The sequence below is a fragment of the Colias croceus genome, chromosome 26 (assembly GCF_905220415.1).
Source record: "Colias croceus chromosome 26, ilColCroc2.1".
In the NCBI taxonomy this organism is placed as follows: domain Eukaryota; kingdom Metazoa; phylum Arthropoda; class Insecta; order Lepidoptera; family Pieridae; genus Colias; species Colias croceus.
This window is the reverse complement of record NC_059562.1, coordinates 6,732,840-6,758,177: the sequence shown is the minus strand read 5'-3', so window position 1 is coordinate 6,758,177 and position 25,338 is coordinate 6,732,840. Positions and strand designations below refer to the sequence as shown.

The window sequence follows — 25,338 nt, the reverse complement described above, 5'->3', positions numbered from 1 at the left end:
TTGTATTTATGTATAGTTTTCACGCATAAACTACTGGACCGATTACAATGAAACTTAGCACACATATAGAGGGGACCTTGGATTAACACATAGGATAGGTTTTATCCCTTAAATCCCACGGGAACGGGAACTATGCGGGTTTTTCTTTGAAAACGCGGGCGAAGCAGCGGGAGGAAAGCTAGTATGTAATAATATTGTTATAATCTAAAAACAAATGTATGAAGCAAATAGCAATTACAAGTGCGGTTTGTTTAGTGAATTTAATACTATCAAATTGTTAACAACTAATGAACACAATAGTATTTTCATGTCATACCGCTAATTAATTTGTGAAACATTTTAATTCAGCATTAGGTACTTATTTGCGTGTTAAGTTTGTAAATGAACATTATAAATCTAATTGAAACATCTGTATTAAGTACAATTAGTAAATACTTAATGATTTTAAAATTGTATTATTAATTATTATGCATAGCACTACCCGTGACGTTCGTATGCTTAGACGTAAATATATAGTTTCTCATTAATTGTAATTAATATAAGTAGGGATGCGTATGTGGTTAGGACCCCAATAATTAGGATTTTTTTAAACTGCACTTACATATACATAAGATGACTTGCATTTTATGAAGGCGTATCCATTATCCACACTTCCCGCCATTACTTCCCGCCACAAATCGACATTGACATTTATGACATTTCATTTAATTCAGATTTTACACTTATGGAAATCGTTTTAAAATTTAATTATAAACGATTTTTTTTCTGAATTTCTTAAAACTAATGCATTTTCCTATAAATCATAAAACGATAAATAATATAAACGGACACATACGTATTAACTATCGAATAAACGATCAATCGTGATTGAAATATAAATAAACTAAGTATATAATTAAGTAAAAACACCAAACTGCGGATATACAAGACGGTTATAAGACCAATACTTACATATGGTTGTGAAGCCTGGACCCTAACCCAGAACGAAGAGCGTAACCTTTTAGTTACCGAACGAAAGCTTCTTAGGAAGATCTTTGGTCCTATCCAACAAGAGGATGGAAGCTGGAAAGTCCGTAAGAATGCCGATTTAGAAAAACTCATGGCCGAGCCAAATATACTTGGGGAAATAAAATCACGACGCCTGCGTTGGCTCGGACATGTAGAGCGAATGGGTGAGGAGCGAGGTCTGAAGAGAGCATACTTGGGTCGTCCGTCGGGCCGACGGCCAGTTGGTCGACCCAAGTATCGCTGGCGCGATCAAGTGGAGAGGGACCTGAGTAAGCTCCAAGCCAATGACAATTGGCAAGAGACCGCTCAGGACCGGGGAAGGTGGAGAGTTCTCGTCTCGGAGGCCAAGACCCACTTCGGGGTTTCAGCGCCACAGGAGTAATATAATTAAGCGTTAAATTTCTAAACGCAAAATGTATACAGATAAAAATCTAAATCGCAAATATACATCCCATAAAACTGTCATGGCCGCCATTTGAAAGACAGCTGTATGCCTGTATCGGAACGCGTCCATTATATTCTTTCTAATGGCACTGCTACACGCAACTGATAAATTTCATTGCGAATACGACCTTCACGGCATACAAACTTTATATTAAACTTTAAAAGTATGAGTAACTTTTGAAAACATTTTCACGAGTTTATATTTTTATGTGCATTTGCAATGAAAGCTATGTCTTCGCAATCTATTTGTGGAATTACAATACATTTGGCATGAGTATATCCTTAAAATAGTAGGTAGGTATCTAGTAAGAAAACTAAATTAAACTTTACAACTATTAGGAATTCTCATTAAGTCGTAAATCAACTTTACAGTTTGACTGAAATACAGTGCCACTGTTTAGTGGCGGCTTTAGTGCAAAACGAATTTATTTAACTATGCTGTGAATTGTGATAAGTTTGTAGTTATTTTATATTATTTAGAGACGACACGATACAAAATTGAAAAATCAAAGAGTTACAACGTAAACAATTCTGTAGCAAAACATTTTTCTTTCTTTACCTATTTTTCTTTCGTTGCATGATAAAGTTTTCACAGAAGTGTTTTATTCTTTTTTCTATCTTTAGAAGCCTGTAATTTTAAATACAATAAGTATTATATTAAAACTTAATTCTCACATTTAATTCACACATAAACAGTAGCTAATAATATATTATATTATAGAGGAAGGGAATGGCTTTGAAATAGTCTAAATAGTACTGTAGTAGTGTAATGTATGAGCGGTAGCGATTTGTAAAATAAAAGATTATTTGTTGTACAAGTTCTGAAGGTTTTATGAAAGTAAAAAAAAACATACCGGCTGAATTGATAACCTCCTCCTTTTTTTGAAGTCGGTTAATGATTTTTTTTTGTACAAAAAATTATTTACCCATTGAGCCCCGAGCGGCCCGATCGGTCCACGACAGAATAGATTTTCTATTGTGTCTGTGATTCTGGCGGCTGAGTTATTACCGAATATGAACATTTAGAATATCTACTAATACCATTATTAAATGCAAAATAATCTCTGTCTGTCTGTCTCTTCTTTTCAAATTTGGTACAGAACATGCGGGTTTTACTTTCAGAACGCGGGAGAAACCGTGGGCGGAAAGTTAGTGAAATATAAATAAATATTCAACCAAAATCTTTAAGAATGCATCCTACACAAGATTCCACGGTTATGACTCAATACAACAACAAAAAAAACTGAAAACTGTCACCAAAATTAAACATGAATCAACGTATAACCTCCGTCCTCTTTACCCGCGTACCAAAAACTTCGAGAAGTAATGCATTCCACGAAATAGCTGCCAGTGAATCACTGAACATTCGGAAATGTAATTTTATTAACTATTTATATTTAACGCGCTTAACGGATAGTTAGTTTCGTGAACGATGCAATAAACGTGGAGAAACATTTTCTTTTATTATTTATCTCGTAATAAATCATCTAATTTAAGTAAGCTTGCGATGATGATAAAGCTTGCTATGATTGGGATTAATTAGTGTCCGTTCTCATACTTTAATTTGTACTATGTATGTTTTCCTTTTGTTTTGAATATCTATAATCATTCTTAATCTTTTTATGGTACATAAAATTATTAAATAAATAAATTAATTAATTAATCTAGGATGATGAATGTGTGCAAATTTCCCTAATTCTTTCAATCGTTTTTGTTTGAAAAACAAAGTCGCTTTTCGCCGTCTGCGTGTCTGTATGCTTAGTTTTAAAATGACTCAACAGATTGTGATAGATTTTTTAAAGAAAGAGAGACAAAGCGAACGAAGCTGCGGGTGCAAAGCTAATAACAATAGGTACTATACATATAAAGCTTATAAAGCTTGCAAACTCAGTAGATATTATTCCACGAAAATCGATATGTACCACATTGACTTTCAAAGTTCAATGCCTGACTATTTTAACAGCGGAATCGCTCGGTTACCCACGATAAGAAATACTGCGATGCTTCTGTTTTATTGCAAAACATATTTATAATCGCGTCATAACTATTTCGGCGCGGTTTTTAATAGCTATACTTCGACCTTCGGCGTTACGTTGAATTACTGGAATTACTCTCCGTGTAGGTATATTGTCAGAGGTAAATTGAACAGAGATGAAGAGAAAATTCCATATTTAAAAATGAATTTAATATCTATATATATTATTATTATAATAATCTATTCATATATTACCATAGATAATTAATTTCACGCAAAGATGAAGAAGTGATAAATAATAAGTGATAAATAATAATAAGTGCGTTGATGACTATGCATAAATAGAATAAATTATTCACAGAGGAGCCTTAGCTTTTGCAATTACAGAGAAGACTAATTCAATAAAATACTCACCTCACTATAGAAGTGAAGCCGAGGGCAAAAGCTACTATTGTTAAGTAGTTAACAAAGAGTTAGAGACACTTTGTGGTTGAATGTGGAGTGTCATTTTAGGGATTATCTTCTCATCTGAACTATCTAGAAGTTAGTCTAGTCAGTTAGTTAGTCCTTTCCTAATGAATACTGCTTGGTATTGTTGGACCTACGAATTTAAATAGGATGTAGGTATATATTTAACGTAGATACTAACTACGATCATTTTAAAACAGACTTTAAACTATGTATTTGTTTTACCATTTTTTACAATTTATTAAGCTTAACAGTTGTGATGTACCCACCACTTATAAATTGCAGCTACTTACTTTTAAATAATAAATCTTTCAGAGAAGCGCGAAGCTGGTGTTTATGATGTAGGTAGATAAATTTTAAAAAATTAACAAAAATATGTACTTAAAATAATATGAAAGCGCAATTTTACGCGGAATAATGTAAATAATTTGTTTTATAATATGTAATTTCAATGTTTTGATACCTAGGTACTTTAGCTATATTAATTCGTTACTTTTGATCTATATGTACTTAAACTATGAAATAAAATACCATTTCCAGATCAAGATGAGTGCAGAAGCCGAAGACACCACACCGACACCCACAGCCACGCAGCCAGATGGCACGGGGCCCCTCATCCAGGTGCCCGTGGCCCCGCGCAAGCCCCCGCGCCGAGGCCTTAAGGTCCAGCCCGAGAGGCCCAAGCGGGCCCTCTTCTGCCTCACGCTAAAGAACCCCTTGAGGAAACTGTGCATCGATATTGTTGAGTGGAAGTATCCTTTTTAAACAAACACAGAATAAAGAAATAAATCTTAAGAAAATATTTTTTTTTTAAATGCTTAAATAAAATTGATATCATCCGAGCATCAACTGCGGTATGAATTTATAAAATCATAACTTAAAATTAGCCGGTAGAGCTTTTGACAATTCTGCCAATCATGTTGGCTAATACCAAGGTTTGGCTAATACACAACTTGTTACTTATTAGGCAAATACTATAAACTATTTCAACAAACCGAAGCCTCTAAGAATAAGCGACAGCAAAACAATATTTTTCAATCAAATATCAAGTAAAAAACTATAAATATAGGTACCTACTAACCGACATTGGCATACAATAGGAATAAAGACAATCTCACGAGTAACTATTTTTAAATGAACTGCATATGTTTGACAACAAAGGTATTTCCTGATACCGACCAAATATTTGTGCCATTCATAATATGTACTGGCGGGTCGCCAGGCCTTTATTGCGTGTTTATTTTTTATAAGGTTCTTGATCTTTGAATGTCGTGACTTGTTTCTGGTATCTTCTTATAGTAGGGTATAACAGGGTACATTTTAGATATCTATGGGTGCAAAGTTGTACCCAAAGTTTGGGAAAAAGGTTTGAAATGCTATTTACCTATCGCTAATAAACAATTTAATGACTTATTTGTGCTCATTCAGGTGTTACTGTATCAAAAAAGAAATGAACTCTACACGAAAAACTTCAAAATTATTATAGTGGAAAATGAAAATATTTTCTTAGTTACCTTCTCAATTTATGTTAAGACGAAACCTATCATCTAAGCTTATCATCAATAAAATTTAAAACTTATTTAACGGAATTTCAGTTTTTTAATCGGCAATTTAGTAGTCTGTGCTTTAAGGCGCGCATTCACTAGGCAACAAAATGACGGATATAACGAAGTTATTTCAATACTAATGTGAAATAGAAAATAGACGCCGCCCACGCTGATTACACTATACGCTTATTAATGACGGATAAATCTGAATTATTAATAAAATATTTAAGATTGATATCTAAATTTTGGAATTATCGATCCTAGCAATGTTTACGCGCCTTTTGAGAAGTAAATGTCTCAAAATACATTTGTTTAAATCATCGAGATAAATGTTAAGTTATAGAAGAATCAAGGAATATGAATATCACGAAATATTAATACAAAACGGGAAATAAATTAATATATATAAAGACCTTAAAATAGTTCTACAAATACACATGTTAATATTGAAAATAATAGATACATGCAAACTCTCCAAATATATCGCATAGATTACGATATAGTTAGGTAACGTAACTAATAGTTGATTTATTTAAAAGTTTAAAAATCCCTACTTTGTAATGAACCTGATTTGAAAATTGATTGCGAACCTTATCAGTTAAAGTTGGGAAATTGAAGCTACAACTCCTAAGGATTTACCTTTATACTATTACTAGCTGTTCCCCGCGGTTTCACCCGCATATTGCTCTGATCCTGTTGGACTTGGCGTGATAATAAATCCTTCGTTCTTCGATAAAAGGGCTACCTAACACCGAAAGAATTTTTCAAATTAGACCAGTAGTGTCTGAGATAAGCGCGTTCAAACAAACAAACACACTCTTCAGCTTTATAATATTAATATAGATAGTATATATTATTATGCTATAGCATTTACCAGTAATTCGAATCCGCCCATTTATTTAAAGAAATATCATGTCTTAACAACATGTACCTACTTACACAAAACAAACTATCGTGAAAAGCAGATGTTTCATAGAATAATTTATAATTAGTCTATGAAACCAGTCATCTCATTTAGTCAGTCAGTCATTTGTCTAGTCATCATACATATTTATCTTGTTAAAACGAGATCTAACATCTGCATATCATAACTCAATAAAACCACAACCGTCATATAAAAAAATCTGCGTAATGTTGAAGTGTTTACATTTGCTAGTTATATATTATATTATATTGTTATTACCATACGACGTAAAGCATATAAATTATAATGTATTTGAGAAATTTATGAATACTATTCGGATATGATATATGAAGATGGAATAATTTTAATTTTACTTTACTTGTCCTTTTTTTTATTTAATTTTACTTGTCCTTACAGGCAGTCTCCGAATGGGGCGAGGCCAATCTGGTCAAGTTCAATGCGACCAAGACCCAGGCGTGTCTATTCACCGCTAAACGGAGTCCATTCAACCTAACTCCGTCCTTCCAAAGTGTATCCGTACCGATAACTGACCACCTCGAGCTTCTTGGTATCACCTTAACGCCTACTCTCAACTTTGGTTCATACATCGAATCAAAAGCCCAAGTAGCCTCAAAAAAGCTTCGTATACTGGCAAAGGTGAGGCAGTATTTCAGCCCGGGACAGTTGCTCAACCTCTATCAAGCACAGGTCCGATCGTGCATGGAATACTGCTCTCACCTCTGGGATGGATCTGCCAAATACCAGCTGGAGACACTTGAGGCGATAGAGAGGCGTGCCAAGAGGCTAATAAACGACGATGAGCTAGTAGGCAAAAAACTCCAGAGCCTCGCCCACCGTCGCAGAGTGGCAAGTTTATCGGTTTTTTACCGGATACACTTTGGAGAGTGCGCTGCGGAATTGCACGACCTAATTCCGCCATCCCCATTTTTCCATCGTTCGTCGAGGCGCACAGATTCCAGGCATCGCCACATGGTTGACGTTCCATGTACCCGGACAAAGCGGTTCGGATCGTCATTCTTTATTCGAACCGCTAGGGACTGGAACATGCTTCCTGAATCTGTGTTCCCCGACGAGTACAATTTGGAGGTCTTCAAGAGGAGAGTGAACAGGTACATTTTAGGGAAGCGCGCTCCATCTTAGGCCACATCTCAGCTTACCATCAGGCGAGATTGTGGCCAAGCGCTCCCCTATTGTACAATAAAAAAAAATAAAAAAAGAATAAGTATGTAATGTTTGATATTAATACGTTGTAGGTCGGGTTCTAATACGTTGGTTGTAGAGTTTTCTACGTTCTACGTATCAATTCTATTTAAATACTATGGTGTTGCATACAAGGCGAGGAATGTACCTACGTTGGTTTCATAATAATTATAATAAAATAAATAAATAAATATTTCGGGACAATTTTCACACACGGCACGATCTGATCCCATACTAAGCTTTCGCTTGTGTTATGGAAACCAGATGGCTGATAAACATGCATATATAATTTTAAATAAATACTTATATAGGTAATTAACACCCAGACACAGAGCAAACATCTATGTTCATCACACAAATATTTGCCCCGAATGGGAATCGAACCCACGAGCAGTGGCTTGAAAGGCAGGGTAACTACCAACCAAGCCAACCGGCCAGTCGAAAAAAAAAAATATTTATATTCGCGTTACAAGCAAACGTTGCAAAAAAATTACGTTGAACGTAAAACAATCACACAGGTAAAAGTTTTTTTTTTTTGTATAGATCGGTAATTCCAGATAGAAGCAAAAATAAATATAAACCGAATGTGAATTTTATTTAGTTGTATTTCAATAAATAAACAAGCTTTGTTGGCGGCAAAAATCGAGAATTAGTTGACCAAATGGATTTACACGGATGGATGGGCTCATGCAATGTTGGCTGTTAGCCACGCTACGTTTGACGTTTATTCACACGACATTGACTCACAATATACCCTTCAAAACAAATAACGAAAATATTTTATTGCCAATTAATACACTACTGTGTTAAGAATAACGTACAATACAAAATTGTTTTTAAAATGCAAACAATGATAATAAGTGACCTGACTTACTAATAAAAAAATACAAAATCGTCGAATAATATCGATAATAATCAGTACCTACATGTTTAGCACGAGTCATAGAAATTTATACCTTCGTTATTTTTATGAGCTCTCATTAAAAATAATAATTATGAGTAGGTACGTGTTGAGAGTACTTTAAAGATACGTAGGTACTTCATTTACTTAACGGTAGACCTTATATTAAGTTCACATAAAATAAACAATTGAAATATATTTTTAACATACCTTTGTAAACATATTCTTTTCTACAATATATAAATTAAGTATTGTTTTATACCGTAGTCCGTAATTAATATCCTGAACTCAGAACAGACCCTTCGAATGGATGATTTTGACGACAATTTTTGCGAACTGTATAGCGCTTGCAGTGTACACACCATACCCCAGCGGGGACTCGAACTACACTAATTGGGTTCTGGTAAGGAATATTTTTGAATATGTATTTAAACTTTTTATTTAAATGAAATTTATCTTGCAACAGCGAATATCAGTAACCTCAATTTTTTTCGAAAACGAGTAAATTATTTTTCTAAATAGCATGATAGAATTAATAGTAGGTATCTAACTAAATTGAAAAAAAATACACATTTTTTTTTAATATCGTCGAAAACCTGCCGGTATCACGATTGAACACGAGGAAACATTAAAAGTTCGTCTATGTTATCAGAAAAAAAAAACAACATTCGTGCTCTAAATTCAAAATATGTGATTCCCGCCGCGCCGTTCTTCAGACGCTTTTTATTATTTGTAACATTATTGGCGGCTTTGGCGCGCTTTTATTTTCAATATTATTTGATTAATTAATACGAGTTGCGTTTCATTTATATTAAAGTTAAATATAAATTTATTATGTGAAATTCAAACTCTGATTAAAGAAACTTTTCATGGTTTCATTTGCAATAATTGTAAATCGTGCGTCGGTAGGTATATGTATAGTGTATCATTTTGTTCCCGTTCATTGTCAGAATCTTTTTCATTACAGGAAAAAATCGAATACATATTTCTGGTAATATTTACGGGAGAATGTGTTATGAAGATTATTGCGTATGGGTTTGTTATGCATCCTGGTTCGTACCTCAGAAACGGGTGGAATTTGCTGGATTTTACTATAGTTGTTATAGGGTAAGTTTACTTTACTGATATTATAAACGTTTAAAACAGGCAAAATATTTTATTTCATTTTCCTATGTGTAGCTTCGATGCCTAAAAGAAGAAGTATCTATCTAAATAAAACCTGAATCAAGTTGTTGAAATTATAAGTAAATGCAGTATTGCTATTGTAATTTACCTTTCAATTCATCGTAAGAATATAAAATTAAATACTTAATAAAAAAAAATTCTAATTTATTATTGTTTTAATTTTAGTATGGTAAGCACGGTGTTATCGAGCATATTCAAAGACGCGTTCGATGTGAAAGCGCTAAGAGCGTTCAGGGTGCTTCGCCCTTTGAGGCTCGTGTCGGGAGTGCCCAGTAAGTATTATATTTTTTTTTAAATTTGAAAAACTTCTCAGTTTAAATTTACAGTATATTATGTAATTTTAATTAGGTACTTATTCATTTTCTCTAATGATTAAGTATGTTAAATGTTCATTTATTTATTACAAAACATATAAATATTAGATACGCACGATTTTAGAAGTGAACAGAAAATAAATTTTCTTTACAATTAAAAAAAAATTATATGGGTTTGCACCCGTCAGTATTTATATTAATACGATTTTTGATTCGTAAGTATATGCAATTCCAATAACAGAATAACTAACATTGAATACATTTTTATCGATGCAAAATTTATAATTACTTAAGTAATTAAATTAAAAATTATGAAAAAAAAATATTTTGTAAAACTACCAAAACATTTCCACCAGGTCTCCAAATAGTTCTCAACTCGATCCTCAAAGCCATGGTGCCGTTACTCCACATAGCATTGCTGGTGATCTTCGTGATCATCATCTACGCCATCATCGGCCTGGAGCTGTTCTCTGGGAAGATGCACAAGTCCTGCTATAGCAGTCTTACTGGTACCTACATATATATGAATTTTAAAAAAAATTAACTTTCAATGGTTTTAGCTAAAAATCTGCGTTAAGATGGATTTTTTTCAATACGCTGTACATCTATCTTATTACATATATTGTATTGTTTGTATACAAACATTTTTTATATAAATGCAAATATCATGAACAACAAGAACCAAAGATAATTAACAACAAACTACAATTCATTTAACTTTGATTAAAATTTATTTAGTTACATTACGCTTTATACATTTTTAAGAAAATTCCGCCGCGATCACGGGTAGCCGAGAATTCAGGCGTTGGCCCGGAATGGCAAAAAGACGCGGGTTTGAATCCCGCCTCATGATCGATTTTTTTGTCATAAGTGAAACTTCTTTGGCAAGATTCGAATCGTCGCCTTACTCTTTGACGTGACGGTATTGCTATTATATGGCCTTGAAACTTTACTCTAAACGCGCCTAAAGAAGTTTCACTTCAAAAATCTCATATAAAAACATTGAGATAATAGTACTACGTATGGAGGAGACATCACGAACAAAATCTGTGTGCCATTTTTTTGCTCTAACTAAGTTTTAAAAATTATTATCTAGTTAGGTACTTACTGATGAAAAGATATTCCTTTGCACTTTTCCGTATTATTTGTATTATTTGTGCAATATCGTAACACACACGAAGGCATATTTGATGCGTTTCACTTTAAAACAAATAAAAAATGAGCGTGCAGTTACGCCATATGGCGTATGTTGAGCGGAACATAAGTGATGTAGGCGGTGTCGTCTCCATATGTATATCTCAATGTATAAAAAACATTGAAATGCTATAAAAGTGAATATTAAATAATACTAGGTGAGATAATGGACAACCCGCACCCGTGCGACACGGACAACGGTTTCAACTGCTCCTCCCTCGGCTCCGACATGGAGTGCCGCGAGGGTTGGATCGGACCCAACTTTGGGATCACCAACTTTGATAACTTCGGCCTCTCCATGCTCACTGTGTTCCAGTGCATCACACTGGAGGGATGGACTGATGTTATGTATAATGTGAGTAAACATACTAATATTATAAATGCGAAAGTAACTCTGTCTGTCTGTCTGTTACTCAATCACGCCTTAACTACTGAACCAATTTGCATGAAATTTGGTATAGAGATATTTTGATACCCGAGAAAGGACATAGGATAGGTTTTATCCCGGAAATCCCACGGGAATGGGAACTATGCGGGTTTTTCTTTGACTGCGCGGGTGATGCCGCGGGTGGAAAGCTAGTATACTATATAGGTCAAAGAATGTTAAGTCTAAAATTTTTGTATACAATGATGTTAGCTACTTAAATAATGAGAACAGGTTTAAAAATCTATTACAAAGATGGTAAATTTGTAAGAATGTACCTATGATTTGATTGTAATTTGTTTAATGTGGACTTGCTTCAAGTGTATGTATGTGTATGTATATGAAGATGAAATAAATAAAATAAAGAAAGAAAAGGAAAATAAAAATAAATCTCGAAATGTAAAAAGGCTCGCAAAATCACCAGTTTTTGCTTATTTAGTTGTACCATTGTAAAATTGATAACAGTTTGAGATGAATAGTTCAATTGCAATTTGGTAATATCCTGATATTGACAAAATAATTTTAATAGAATACCTACAAGATTACTAATAATAGGTTTGTGTGTTTTGAATTTAAATGCACAGTTGTCATTTGATAGCCCTGTAGTCTATAAAACAAAAAATGTCTTAAAAATGATTAAGAATAATATGTTCTTCAATCTTTGTTGATACATTATTTTATGCTTGCAGATACAAGACGCGATGGGCAATAGTTGGGAGTGGGTTTATTTCGTGTCGATGGTCATTTTGGGCGCTTTTTTTGTTATGAACCTCATTCTCGGTGTGTTATCTGGGTAAGTATGTAGTATTTGCTTACGTTTAATTTAAACTGACATTTTTAAGCTTTAAATAATAATTTATATGCATAAATACATTGACAATATCATCACTATATAAAAGAAATAGAATAGGTCTAGAGTGTTACCCTGTAGAACACCACATTATGAATACTTGTATGCAGACGCATATTTGCCTACTTCATTTATTTTATGAAATTTATAAATCATAACACACTGCTGTGTAACCTAGATAAGTAACTTACCAGTCAAATGTCGCACCTACTTACAACTTTTTGTATAAACATTGATGAGATACAAAGTCAAATGCTTTTGTCAAGTCAAAGAAAGTTCTTTTGCGATTGTTCTGAATATTTAAATTATACACCGTCCGTCTATATAAGCCATAAGGATAAATCTGAATTTGAATTTATATCTATGCCAAGTATTTTCTTTTTTTTTTTTTTTTTGAAGTGAAACTTCTTATACGCGTTAAGAGTAAAATTTCAAAATTGCATAGCGATACCGTCACGTCATTGAGTAAGGCGAGGATTTTGGTATATTTGAATCTTGCAAAAGAAGTTTCACTTCTGATACGTGGGGTCGGCACAAACATTTTTTTTTACATTAAAATGAATTAAATTATGTTTTATTTTAATTAAAAAATATTTTAACTCCCAACAGAGAGTTCTCCAAAGAGAGAGAGAAAGCGAAGAACCGAGGGGACTTCCAGAAGCTCCGGGAGAAGCAGCAGCTGGAGGAGGACCTGAAGGGCTACCTGGACTGGATCACGCAGGCCGAGTACTTGGAGCCGCTCGCTGATCAGCATGATGTAGTGGACCAGAAGCGGGACTATGGGATTGGTGAGTGTGGTGATGATGATGATGGTGATGAAGTCTTTGGGGTCGCGATAATAGAAGATTCTTTGAATGAAAGAAGGGCATGAGTAATCAATTATTGAAATAACGATGTCAGTATTTTGTACGAGTTTAATTATAAGAATAAAAAAATGTTTAACAATATACAGTCACTGGAAAATTGAGTTCATATTTAATAAGAATTTTCTTTAAGTAAAGTTGAAACTTCGAAATCCAGCTCGAAGGACCAAACATTACCAAGACACTCAATATAATTCGATAGTTGCAAAATATCCAAAACATAAGAACTTACTGAAATAAATTCTTTAACAGCCATGAAATAAAAAAACAACATATATTAATTTACTTATTTATGTATTTCAGGTCAAACAACGACCGACCACGACTCGACGGACCATTTAGGGATAGAAACCAATGAACAGCAGAAAGTGTCCATTGGTGAAATGTGGAAGAAGGATTTTGATAAAGTGAGTGATCGTAATTTTTTTTTAGAAAAATGTACGGTCTATGGCTTTATTTGAGGTTTTCAAGATTGTCCACATAGACTCTATATCTACCACACATAGAGCAAATAACAAGAATCACTATGTCCAGGTACAAAGCAAATAAAAAATCCGCCATAAACATTGAGATAATATTACTACGTATGGAGGAGACACCACGAACAAAATCTGATGGCGGCGCGGGACGCATTTTTTTGCTCTAACTAAGTTTTAAAAATTATTCTCTAGTTAGGTACTTACCGATGAAAGTTATTCCTTTGCACTTTTCCGTATTATTTGTGCAATATCGTAACACACACGAAGGCATATTTGATGCGTTTCACTTTAAAACAAATAAAAAATGAGCGTGCAGTTAAGCCATATGGCTTATGGTGATCGGAACATAAGTGATGTAGGCGGTGTCGTCTCCATATGTATATCTCAATGGCCACAAAACACAAAGCAAAAAAATGTGTGCGTGTATTAGTGTACACACGTAAGAAGTGAAACTTCTTTATGACCTTATTTCCAAAATATAATTCACTATATGCAACTTTACAGAAATACGTCGAATCACGCGTCGTAGGGATAAGAAAAAAAATGGCATGTAACGGATAAATGTTACACTAAATTTTTTTCCAACCCCGATAAAGAAGTTTCACTTCAATAACTGCCTCTAGAGTCTAAGGCTTAGAGGCCTATTTGTAGAGCCTAGGCCTTAGAGTCACATATTGACACTGGTACCCGCAGGTGAACCGTCGCACGAAGCGCGCGTGCCGGCGCGCGGTGAAGTCGCAGACGTTCTACTGGCTCATCATCGTGCTCGTCTTCCTCAACACCGTCGTGCTCGCCAGCGAACACTATCAGTATGTTATTCTTTATTTTTCATTTCTTTTTAAGCTATTGCATAGCTACTATCGCGGGCCTTGAGCGCGGACCGAATCGAGAAATTCCGTAACGAAAAAACCTCACGCTCCCCACTCCGACGGGCGGAGGTGTGGCTTGAAGGCATAGCATGCAATTATTAGCTTTACCGCGGTAGTCCCCGAGTGACACACGTCGTTTTTTTATATGTATAAATACAATCTGTTCTTGGAGAACATTCAGCACTTGGTTACGGATATGTGTATTGCGATGATGATGATGGATGTATTGAGATTGTATTGAGCAGGTCGGGCTATCAAGTGATACCGATTTATTATAGATTTGAGAAATAAAAGGTATTAGACGGTTCCACATAGCGAGCAGCCATTCGAAGTAATTGGCTTTGCCGTGGAAAGCAATAACACACCCATTTTCCTCTGTGTGGATCCGCCTATTGACGGTCGAAAGGAATATATTTTTCTCATAATACTTATACTGTTTTATATAATATGTGTCTACTATTAAAACAACTGCGAAAGTTGTTCTGTCAATTTTATGTTACTCTTTAATGCTTAAGCTGGTTTTTTATGTAATTGATGATAATGATGAAGATGACAAGAAAAAAAAAATCGTTAGGTAAAAAATAGTGACATTTTTTCATTTTCAAGAAAACCGAATTGATTGAGTTACATAGAAACTACATTAACGAAATGGGCCATTTAACTAACAATATTTTATTTGTATCAAAATTCCATTAAATTATTGAAAAAATGATGCTTTACAAGTTTAAAATAATTCATTATCATTCCAGTCAGCCGGAATGGCTCGACTATTTCCAAGAGTACGGGAACGCGATGTTCGTGGCGCTCTTCACACTCGAGATGTTGGTCAAGATGTACAGCTTGGGATTACAGGTAACAATAATTTATACATTATACTATAATTTTAACAGATAATTTATTAGATAATATTATTATTTATGACTTTTTTAATGGTTGATAGATAATTTTGATGAAATTTGTAAATCAAAGAATGTGTAAGTTTGGAGTACTCTAGTGCAGTTCTGGGGCCACTGTTTTATATGATATATGTACCGGGTGTAATCGTTAAGTGTGCACAGTTGATTATTCCGTAACTATTGGAGATATTAAAAAACTATATACTGATATCGAAAGCCTAATGAGTAAAATAACAACAATAACTTTTTAAAAATAAAACGGGAAATATCCAAAACAATTACACCAAACACTCCCATACATTAAGTATGAGATATGACTATCCTAAACATTTAATATGAAAAATTTTGGTTCTTCTCATTTTTGGTGCTTAAATGACTTCGCAAATTTTAATAAAAATTTATTTAGATACTGTAAACAGATCTCGATGTGGAAACGCCACTTTATCTCTCGTCACTTTAACTTGCGTCACTTTAACTCCCGCCACTTTCACTCGCGTCACTTTGACTCCCGTCACTTTAGCTCCCGTTACTTTACCTCCCGTCACTTTAACATCCGTCACTTTACCTCCCGTCACTTTAACTTGCGTCACTTTACCTCCCGCCACATTAACTCCCGTCACTTTAACTTCCGTCACTTTACCTCCCGTCACTTTTGTCATTCATTTTTTTTAAACTACATTTAAAGATTCCCTTTATTATCTATAAGACGTATCTATTCCCGAAATCGAAATAATTTTGACCAACTTTCACTTTAACTTTCACTCGCGTCACTTTACCTCCCTTCTCTTTAACTCCCGTCACTTTAACTCCCGTCACTTCAACTCCCGTCACTTTAACTCGCGTCACTTTACCTCCCGTCACTTTTGTCATTCGTTATTTTAAACTACATTTAAAGTTTCTCTTTATTATCTATTCCCTTATATCGAAACAATTTTGACTTTAACTTTCACTGTAACTTTAACTCCCGTCACTTTAATTCCTGTCACTTTAACTCGCGTCACTTTACCTTCCGTCACTTTAATTCGCGTCACTATAACTTCCACCACTTTAACTCGCGTCAATTTTGTCATTCGTTATTTTAAACTACATTAAAAATTTCCCTTTATTATCTATAAGTATTATTTATTCCCTAAATCGAAATAATTTTGACTTTAACTTTAACTCCCGCCACTTTAACTCGCGTCACTTTACCTCCCGTGACTTTAACTCGCGTCACTTTACCTCGCGTCACTTTATCTCCCGTCACTTTATCTCCCGTCACTTTACCTCCCGTCACTTTACCTCCCGTCACTTTAACTCCCGTCACTTTAACTCCCGTCACTTTACCTCCCGTCACTTTAACTTTATCCCCCGTCATCCAGGTGCATTTCAGCAGTGCAGTGCATGGAACGACAACGACAAGAAGGAACTGATAGATCTCTCTCGACCCGAACTATTGCAGAGTGGAATACAATGGTATTCCAAAACGAGGACGTCACTTCAAACATTTGCTTTGAACACAAAATGTATGGAAAATTCAATGTATGAGAGTGTTTAATGTAACTTTTTTTTTGACATTTTCCCTTTTTATTTTTTAAAAGTTAATATTGTCATTTTACTCGTTAGGTAAAGCGCTTTCGATATCATTATAAAGTTTTTTGATATCTGCCATAGTTACGGAATAATCGCCTGTGCACACCTAACGATTACACCCTGTATACTTTTTTGCTGTTGTGATTTATGTTAATAAATTGAAAAATTGTGAACCGTGATCAAATGATTTCGTTTCTTTAAAAATCTTAATGAAGTTAACATATATTCCTTCATGAATCTTTTTTAATTTTTAATCTACAACAAACGAGATATTAAATTGTCAATAATTTGTATTCGGGTTCGAATCCCACCTCATAGTTAATCGAATTTTTTCTCTTCATTAATTTAAATGAACATTTTCTTCAAGTATCTTTAATTTTTTTAACCGACTTCAAAAAAAGGAGGTTATCAATTCGGCCGGTATGTTTTTTTTATGTGTGTACACCGATTACTCCGAGGTTTCTGAACCGATTTACGTGATTCTTTTTTTGTTCGATGCGGGATGGTGTCGAATTGGTCCCATAAAAATTTTATTCGGATAGGCCCAGTACTTTTTATTTTATGAGCATTTTTGTCTGTAGGTATTTGTAAATTTTGCAAGTGCAAGTTTGAAGTCGGTTGTTTTATCACTTGTTAATTTTCATCTACAACAATCTGAATTCTCATTTATAAGAAACTATAAAATTAATGAATAACTTATCAGGGTTACTTCGTGTCCCTGTTCAACCGGTTCGACTGTTTCGTGGTGGTGGGTTCGATCAGTGAGATGGTGCTCACCAAGAGCGAAGTGATGCCGCCATTGGGGATATCTGTGTTGCGATGTGTTCGACTGTTACGAGTGTTTAAAGTTACCAAGTTAGTTCTTATTATATTGAATGTATAATTTTTGTTTCCAAAGCGATTAATTTTTCAACATTTCTTGAAAACTTTAAAATTTAACTAATTTTGACATAATTTTCATTGCATAAAATACAATACATAATTACTAGCACGAAATTCTGTATACCATTTTCAACTATATAAATAAAGAGCATGTGTGCCGCGCACACGTATACGAAGTGAAACTTCTTTGGCAAGATTCAAAAATAGTAAAATCGTCGCCTCTCTCCATGACTTGGCGGTATTGCCATGACGCGACCTTGAAATTTTACTCTCAACGCGCCTAAAGAAGTTACACTTCAAAAACAAAAAATACTTTTTACTTAAAAACATCATTTACAGGTACTGGCGGTCCCTCTCCAACCTGGTAGCCTCTCTCCTCAACTCCATCCAATCCATTGCTTCTCTCCTGCTGCTGCTGTTCCTCTTCATCATGATCTTCGCACTCCTGGGGATGCAGGTGTTCGGGGGGAAGTTCAATTATGACCCCGTGGAGGAAAAAGACAGGCATAACTTTGATTGCTTCTGGCAAGCGTTACTGACGGTGTTTCAGGTGAGATGGTCAGAGATAAATCTTTCTGTACAGTTAGATGAAAATCAAAATATTGAAAAATGATTTAAAACTATTAAAAGAATTTTAGGGTAAGAAATATTTCAAACTAATTTAAAGTAAATATTACCAAGTCTACAAATTGTATAGACTTTATCTAGAATTGTATACTTACTGTCTTCTGAAAAACTTTTGGATAAGCGACTTTTTTGTCAATTTTCAAAGACTACAATAAATAAAATTACATAATTCCTTGCGTAACTGTGATATTAATTTTGCCTAATTATTCTTAAACAATTTCTATGTATACAATTTCGACATACCTATTACAATTTTGTTAAAATTCTCCCAAATGATAGATCCTAACCGGCGAGGACTGGAACGCAGTAATGTACGAAGGCATCAAAGCGTACGGTGGAGTGGGCACTGTTGGGATTGTCGCTTGTATATACTTCATCATTCTCTTTATTTGCGGCAATTGTATCCTTTTCTGGTCAATAATATTGTTGTACATCATTATTTTAAGAGTATACTCAAACATATTTGATGATATCGTAAAAATAATAAAAAGTATAATATCGTCAGTTGTCTGTCTTCGTAGTGGTAATAGACGAGACTGATATTATTTTAAACGCAAAATTAAAACTTTAATAACTAAAAAAAATGTGTCAAACGGTACTTGATACTTTATATTAAATATCTGTGCAACGTTTTATTTTACTTTTATCACATATACACTAACTGATATAATATCTGAACAATTAAATCTTAGATTTTATAGCCAATAGTTACCTGAATGGAAACAGATATTCTGCTAAATGTGTTCTTGGCTATCGCTGTGGACAATTTGGCAGATGCCGAATCATTAACAAATATAGAGAAAGAAGAAGGTGTAAGTATTAAAAACTATACAATTAAAGTAATTTCAAACTTCGATACAAGAAGTATAGATAACAACTAAGGATAACAATTATTTAATTAAAGTAATCAATCTTTATAAAATAAATATTGAAATAATTTTTAGCAAGCTCCGGAAGAAAAAGAAGGTGGTAGTGTTGTAGCTGAAGGCGGGCAAGCGGATACGGATGATGAATATATTCATGATGAAGATGTATATACTAGTGATAAGTATGTTACAGATTAAAAAACATTTAATTCATTAATTATAAATTAGTAAAGAACTAGCTTTTCGCCCCGGCTTCGCCCGTGGTACCTACATGTTTACGTTTTTTTTCATAAAAACTATCTTATCTCTCAAGTTGGATCGAACTGCACACGGTGTGCGAATTTTATTATAATCGGGTAAGTGGTTTAGGAGTCCATTGAGGACAAACATTGTGACACGAGATTTATATATATTAAAGATGTGCAAAATTGAGGTATTAAATCATACTTTGAACAAGAGTAACACATTGAAAGAAGAAGTATTAAGCATAGTTATTCTTGAAGTAAGAATGTTCAAATTTGTTTCAGCTAATGATATATTAAATATTTTTTTTAAAAAGAATACTTAATTGATTTGAAGTGTATATGCTGAAAGAAACGAAAAATATTTGTAGAATTTAGTTTTGTGAAACTATTCAATGATAATAATATTCGTGCCTCTAAATCTAATGAAATAATATTTTTTAAATATAGTTCGGAAAGGGAATACGAAGAAGGTTCGGAAGGTGAGAACCAAGATGAAATAGATGAACAGGATGAGATAGTTGAGGATGAGGAAACAGAGGAGAGGCTGGAGGAGGAACAGGAACAAGAGGATATGGATATGATGGACAGCCACCAGAGGAATCATATAGGTAAGAATAAATGTAGGTTAAAAGATTTAAAAGAAATAAATGAAGTACATGATTTTGATAAAAGTGGATTTAGTTAAATGAAGTATTGATTGTTTGAGACAATATTTCATATAATATATTGTTTAATTTTAATTGAATGTATGTTTGTGTGTATAAAAAATTGAAAATGTATTGGCAAACTGAGTGCGATCAAAAACTATTGAACTGATTTATTGGAAGATCAAGGAGAAATAAATATATTTGAAAAGGCTTTTGTATTAAACAATTTATAATTACCAACAAATGCAATGTTAAATGCTGAAGAGATAAAACCCGCAGTGGTTGAAAGCCTCTGCAAAGCTAACCACAGTAAAATAGTGAACACAGATTACGAAGAAGAGCCGCGTTTGAAACGCAAGCCGACCACGTCCTCGGCTCGGCCGCGCAGGCTCTCTGAGGTCGATATCCAGAACTCCGCCAAACCGATACCCGACGCTTCTTCATTCTTCATATTTTCCAAAACCAACAGGTTAGGGCCCCCGGCGACGCTCGCTTCACTTTATTTAGATGTTTCTTTCTTATCTGCATTTTAATTTTCCTATTTGACGATAGCTTTACTTTAACCGGCACTTCTCACTTCACACCTGTTTATTTTTGTTTTGATTTCGGTTTCTATGCGATTGACGGCAACTTATACACTTACGCCTGTGTTATATTATTTACGGCTATTATTATTTTTATGTATACGGTTTATCACGATCCGTTCACGTAGTGACACGCGAGGTTCCCGGCTAGGCACGACACGTAATAATGGATTTAAGTAGACTATTGAATTATGTTTTTATCGAAGACGGCGGCGAGGAGGAGGAAGGGAAACTAGTAACGGCCCGCCCGCGGCGGATGTCCGAACTGAATATGCCCAATCAGACGCCGCCGATACCGAACGCTAGTAGTTTCTTCGTATTCTCACCGACGAACAGGTGATCGGCGATAGAACCCCGTGTCTCATTGTAAACCAATTGGCGTTGTCTGCTACACACTTTCCGATCTGTCAAATATGCTATCCCGCTCAATGCTCGTTCCTCTTTGCACGTCTGTTCCCCTTGTATTATATTATTGCCGAAATCCCTCTGAATCAAAATTTCAACAATGAGATTACAGGGTGAAGGTGTTCAGTAGATAGGCTTTAGTTCGATTTAAAGTTAGCATGATTTAGAAGAATAGATTTTAGATAGATACATCATAGAACACTGTATTACACTTTTTGATATGACATTCTTATCAATTTTATTTTGCATGTTTTATATTATATCTACCATTATTTATTTATCCAATAACCGTCTTGCATGTATATGCTTTCTTTCATCGAAATGCTTTTGTGTTTAAATGTGTAATTTTGATAGCAAATTTCTTCTCTTTTTATGATTATCGGTGTTGTGTTCGTTTCATCGTCGTCTATATTTTCACTATTGTAACGATGTGCCTGGTGTTAGGTTTCGGGTGTTATGCTACAAGTTGTCGGCGTCGTCGACGTTCGGAAACATTATATTGGTGTGCATCATGCTGTCATCCGCCATGTTGGCGGCTGAGGATCCGTTGGATGCAGCACAAAAGGGTTTCAGGAATTATGTAAGGCAAATGATATTTTTATCTAACCCATATTTAAACTTTTAGTACTTTTAAGTTAGTTATAAAAGTGAAAAAGGAACAATACCTAATGTCTATTTTGCAAAAGTATAGGAAAACAGCTATGCCTTAAATTACAAGCAAAGGCTGTATTCAATACATTATCGATCGTAATTTCAATTAATAACGCATTACCATGTATTTGCATGAGAAATAAATCTATGATCACATAATAAAGATTCTACTTTGTATAAACAAAAACTTAGAGCACTTCAAAATACATTTGTGTGTTTTGTGTCTATTAGCGAATTATTTAAAAATTAATTAAAATTATTATATTGTCATAAATAATATATGACATTACTTACCAAAACATTGTAACCCGTAGCTGTTGAGCCAGTTCGACATCTTCTTCACGGGCATCTTCACGCTGGAGCTGTTCCTGAAGCTGGTGACGTACGGGCTGGTGCTGCACCCGGGCTCCTTCCTGCGCTCCGCCTTCAACGTGCTCGATATGCTCGTTGTTTGCGTCTCCCTCATCTCTATGAGCTTCAAGTGAGTGCAATACGTCTCCCTCTAAGCCTCCTTCTCCTCCTAAGATAAGATTCCCTCATAACCTACAAAAATCTGGGTTATGAGGGAATCTTAAATATTGTAATCAAATAGGTCTCATACTCAACATAAAAGTACTAAATAATCTATACAGTAATATTCAATAACATACTTTTTTCCGTTACATAATTGTTGTGATATGTATGTATATTACAAAGATTAATTTAATGTGTTTGCACATTTTAAATGGTTAGGCCTTTCATTCACACAAATCATATTACACATCTTAACAAATCATAAACATGTACACATACCGGTATAACACTATTATTTTATATCTTCCAGGTCCGGTAGTATATCGGTGGTGAAAATATTACGAGTGTTCAGGGTGTTAAGGCCGCTTAGGGCCATCAACAGGGCCAAAGGTCTCAAGGTCAGTATTATTATCAGATTCAATTTCACAAATTGCATTAAAATAATATATCTAAAATTAATTGAAGACTTTATATAACTACTATTAATAGAATGGGGTTTGTAACTTTGAAGGAATTAATGATAAATAAGAAATAATGAGTTTGATCTGAAACTAGAATACTGTCAACAAGCACCTGATACACATTTTACCTGATTGTAGCACGTTGTTCAGTGCGTGATCGTTGCCATCAAAACGATCGGCAACATATTATTGGTAACGTCCTTACTGCAGTTCATGTTCGCAGTCATGGGAGTGCAAATGTTCAAGGTAGGGGGCACTTTGTTAAGCGATCTACTCCTCGTACAGTCTCATCACGTGTGCCAGTTTATAATTATCACAGAAATATCACTATGTTCATTTCTACTTACACGATCTTTTACACCTTTGGGTACTTCTGGGCTTCTCTTCTCATCCAGTCTTTTGTGTTTTTCTTTTTCCATCTTTATGGTTTTTGTCTTTGCATGTGTTTACATTGTGTTAATACTATTATTTCTATACTTTTTATACCTTTACTTTATCTTCGTGTGTTTCCTTTCATCATCTTTTATTTCTTAACACTGATTTATAACTATTATAGGAAATTAATTTTCGACGGCCAACGCATTAACAATTACGTTTCCAACTTCATCGTAACCCAAAGGTGTACTGGACAGTTCCAAACCGACCAGACTAATAACCCCGAAGTTTCATAGAACATAACCATTCCCCCTACCTTGGCGTTTAGTAGATTATTATCGATCAGGTGTCTAACAATACACGTTAATACCTACGTAGATACCATAATATTACCAGAGTTCATGTAAAAGCTCAATGTATTAAAATGTGGTTGCTTTTGCCCCTATGTCCCGTCGCTGCGTGCTGGCCCGGACCCTTGCCCGGTAACGTATGTCCACGAACTAACTCGCACGATCCTGTAGTATGTGGTCAAATGTGTGATAGTAGCGATTAAGACGATAGGAAATATTATGCTAGTTACGTATTTATTGCAATTTATGTTCGCTGTCGTTGGTGTACAGTTGTTTAAGGTAAGAATTTATTGTGATAAGTAGGTGATGGCTTTTAATGTATCATGTCAATTGGTATATTTTGCAAATTTCATTGTGTATGTTTATTTAAAAAATAAAATCAATTGGACGACATTAATGTGCTGTTTTTTATATAATTTGTTCGAAACTAATTTATTAATCAATATATTTAACAGCAGTTCTTGCGATTGAAATTAAAGATGTTTTATTTTTGACATATAAGATAAAAAACATTGAATTAAATTGAACAGCTTTTAATAATGTGTTAAAAATAACTTTTTTAAATGTTAACGAATAATTAATCAAAGCCTCTAAAAGAATAATGAATCAAATGAAATATTTGTTAACTAGCTTGTCGCATGATTAACTCTCATTAATTGTTATAAAACGATTGAATACAAAGTTTTGTTTCAGGGTAAATTTTTTAAATGTAATGATATTTCCAAAATGACAAAAGAAGAATGCCAGTAAGTATTTAACATATTTTTTATTCATAATTTTGACTTGGCACTGTGAAACGATTTTTATCAAATTGATATTATTCCAGGGGAACATACTTAGTGTTTGAAAATCGTAATTATGTTGTAAGAGATAGAGAATGGAAGAGAAATGATTTTCATTTTGATAATGTTATGAAAGGGATGCTCACTCTCTTCACTGTATCCACTTTTGAAGGATGGCCAGGGTACGTTCATATATAGATGATTTAATTGATTTATCAATTGATTTAATTATTGAAATTTAGTTAATTTTCTATTTATTTCAGGTTACTATATGTATCTATAGATTCAAATGCTGAGGACCGAGGTCCTATCACTAACTTCCGTCCAATTGTCGCTGCGTACTATATTATTTATATTATTATAATTGCCTTCTTTATGGTAGGTTCCAAAATGTGAAATATAGTGAACATATTTCAGCAAAAAGAAGAAAAGTTAAAAGTTATGACTATAATATTTTAGGTGAATATATTCGTCGGTTTCGTCATAGTGACATTCCAGAACGAGGGTGAGCAAGAGTATAAGAACTGTGAGTTAGATAAGAATCAGAGGAATTGCATAGAATTCGCTTTAAAAGCTAAACCTATAAGGAGGTAAGTGTTGTTACAAAGTTGAGAAAAATTTCGACTTTAAAAAAAGGAAATATATTTTTACTCACAGCTTTATTTATTCAAATTATCTTTATAGATCATTTTCAGTTACATTTTGAAATTGTTTTACATCAAGTTAATAAAATCATTTTAAAATATTTTAAACAAAAATTTTCTTGCAATTTAATCCATATTCCTGCAAACAGTTCAATACCGAAAAGTGATAAATTAAAACCAGATAGACAAATT

General features: G+C 34.0%; 1 protein-coding gene across 1 annotated transcript in view; it reads left to right on the top strand.

Annotated features, from left to right (window-relative positions):
- LOC123703580 (muscle calcium channel subunit alpha-1-like) overlaps positions 1 to 25,338 on the top strand; it is a 62,958-nt gene that overhangs the window by 20,294 nt on the left and 17,326 nt on the right. Inside the window, exons 3-28 of the mRNA XM_045651664.1 lie at positions 4,436 to 4,647; positions 8,766 to 8,871; positions 9,436 to 9,575; positions 9,819 to 9,925; positions 10,324 to 10,476; positions 11,320 to 11,516; positions 12,275 to 12,378; positions 13,045 to 13,223; positions 13,602 to 13,705; positions 14,471 to 14,586; positions 15,396 to 15,498; positions 17,818 to 17,969; positions 18,336 to 18,546; positions 18,903 to 19,023; positions 19,350 to 19,435; positions 19,568 to 19,671; positions 20,182 to 20,342; positions 21,172 to 21,301; positions 21,815 to 21,950; positions 22,336 to 22,502; positions 22,845 to 22,932; positions 23,134 to 23,241; positions 24,414 to 24,466; positions 24,547 to 24,684; positions 24,766 to 24,880; positions 24,962 to 25,092. Of these exons, the coding sequence (XP_045507620.1) occupies positions 4,442 to 4,647; positions 8,766 to 8,871; positions 9,436 to 9,575; positions 9,819 to 9,925; positions 10,324 to 10,476; positions 11,320 to 11,516; positions 12,275 to 12,378; positions 13,045 to 13,223; positions 13,602 to 13,705; positions 14,471 to 14,586; positions 15,396 to 15,498; positions 17,818 to 17,969; positions 18,336 to 18,546; positions 18,903 to 19,023; positions 19,350 to 19,435; positions 19,568 to 19,671; positions 20,182 to 20,342; positions 21,172 to 21,301; positions 21,815 to 21,950; positions 22,336 to 22,502; positions 22,845 to 22,932; positions 23,134 to 23,241; positions 24,414 to 24,466; positions 24,547 to 24,684; positions 24,766 to 24,880; positions 24,962 to 25,092 (3,416 nt within the window). The 5' untranslated portion in view covers positions 4,436 to 4,441. The remainder of the gene's footprint in view (positions 1 to 4,435; positions 4,648 to 8,765; positions 8,872 to 9,435; positions 9,576 to 9,818; positions 9,926 to 10,323; positions 10,477 to 11,319; positions 11,517 to 12,274; positions 12,379 to 13,044; positions 13,224 to 13,601; positions 13,706 to 14,470; positions 14,587 to 15,395; positions 15,499 to 17,817; positions 17,970 to 18,335; positions 18,547 to 18,902; positions 19,024 to 19,349; positions 19,436 to 19,567; positions 19,672 to 20,181; positions 20,343 to 21,171; positions 21,302 to 21,814; positions 21,951 to 22,335; positions 22,503 to 22,844; positions 22,933 to 23,133; positions 23,242 to 24,413; positions 24,467 to 24,546; positions 24,685 to 24,765; positions 24,881 to 24,961; positions 25,093 to 25,338) is intronic.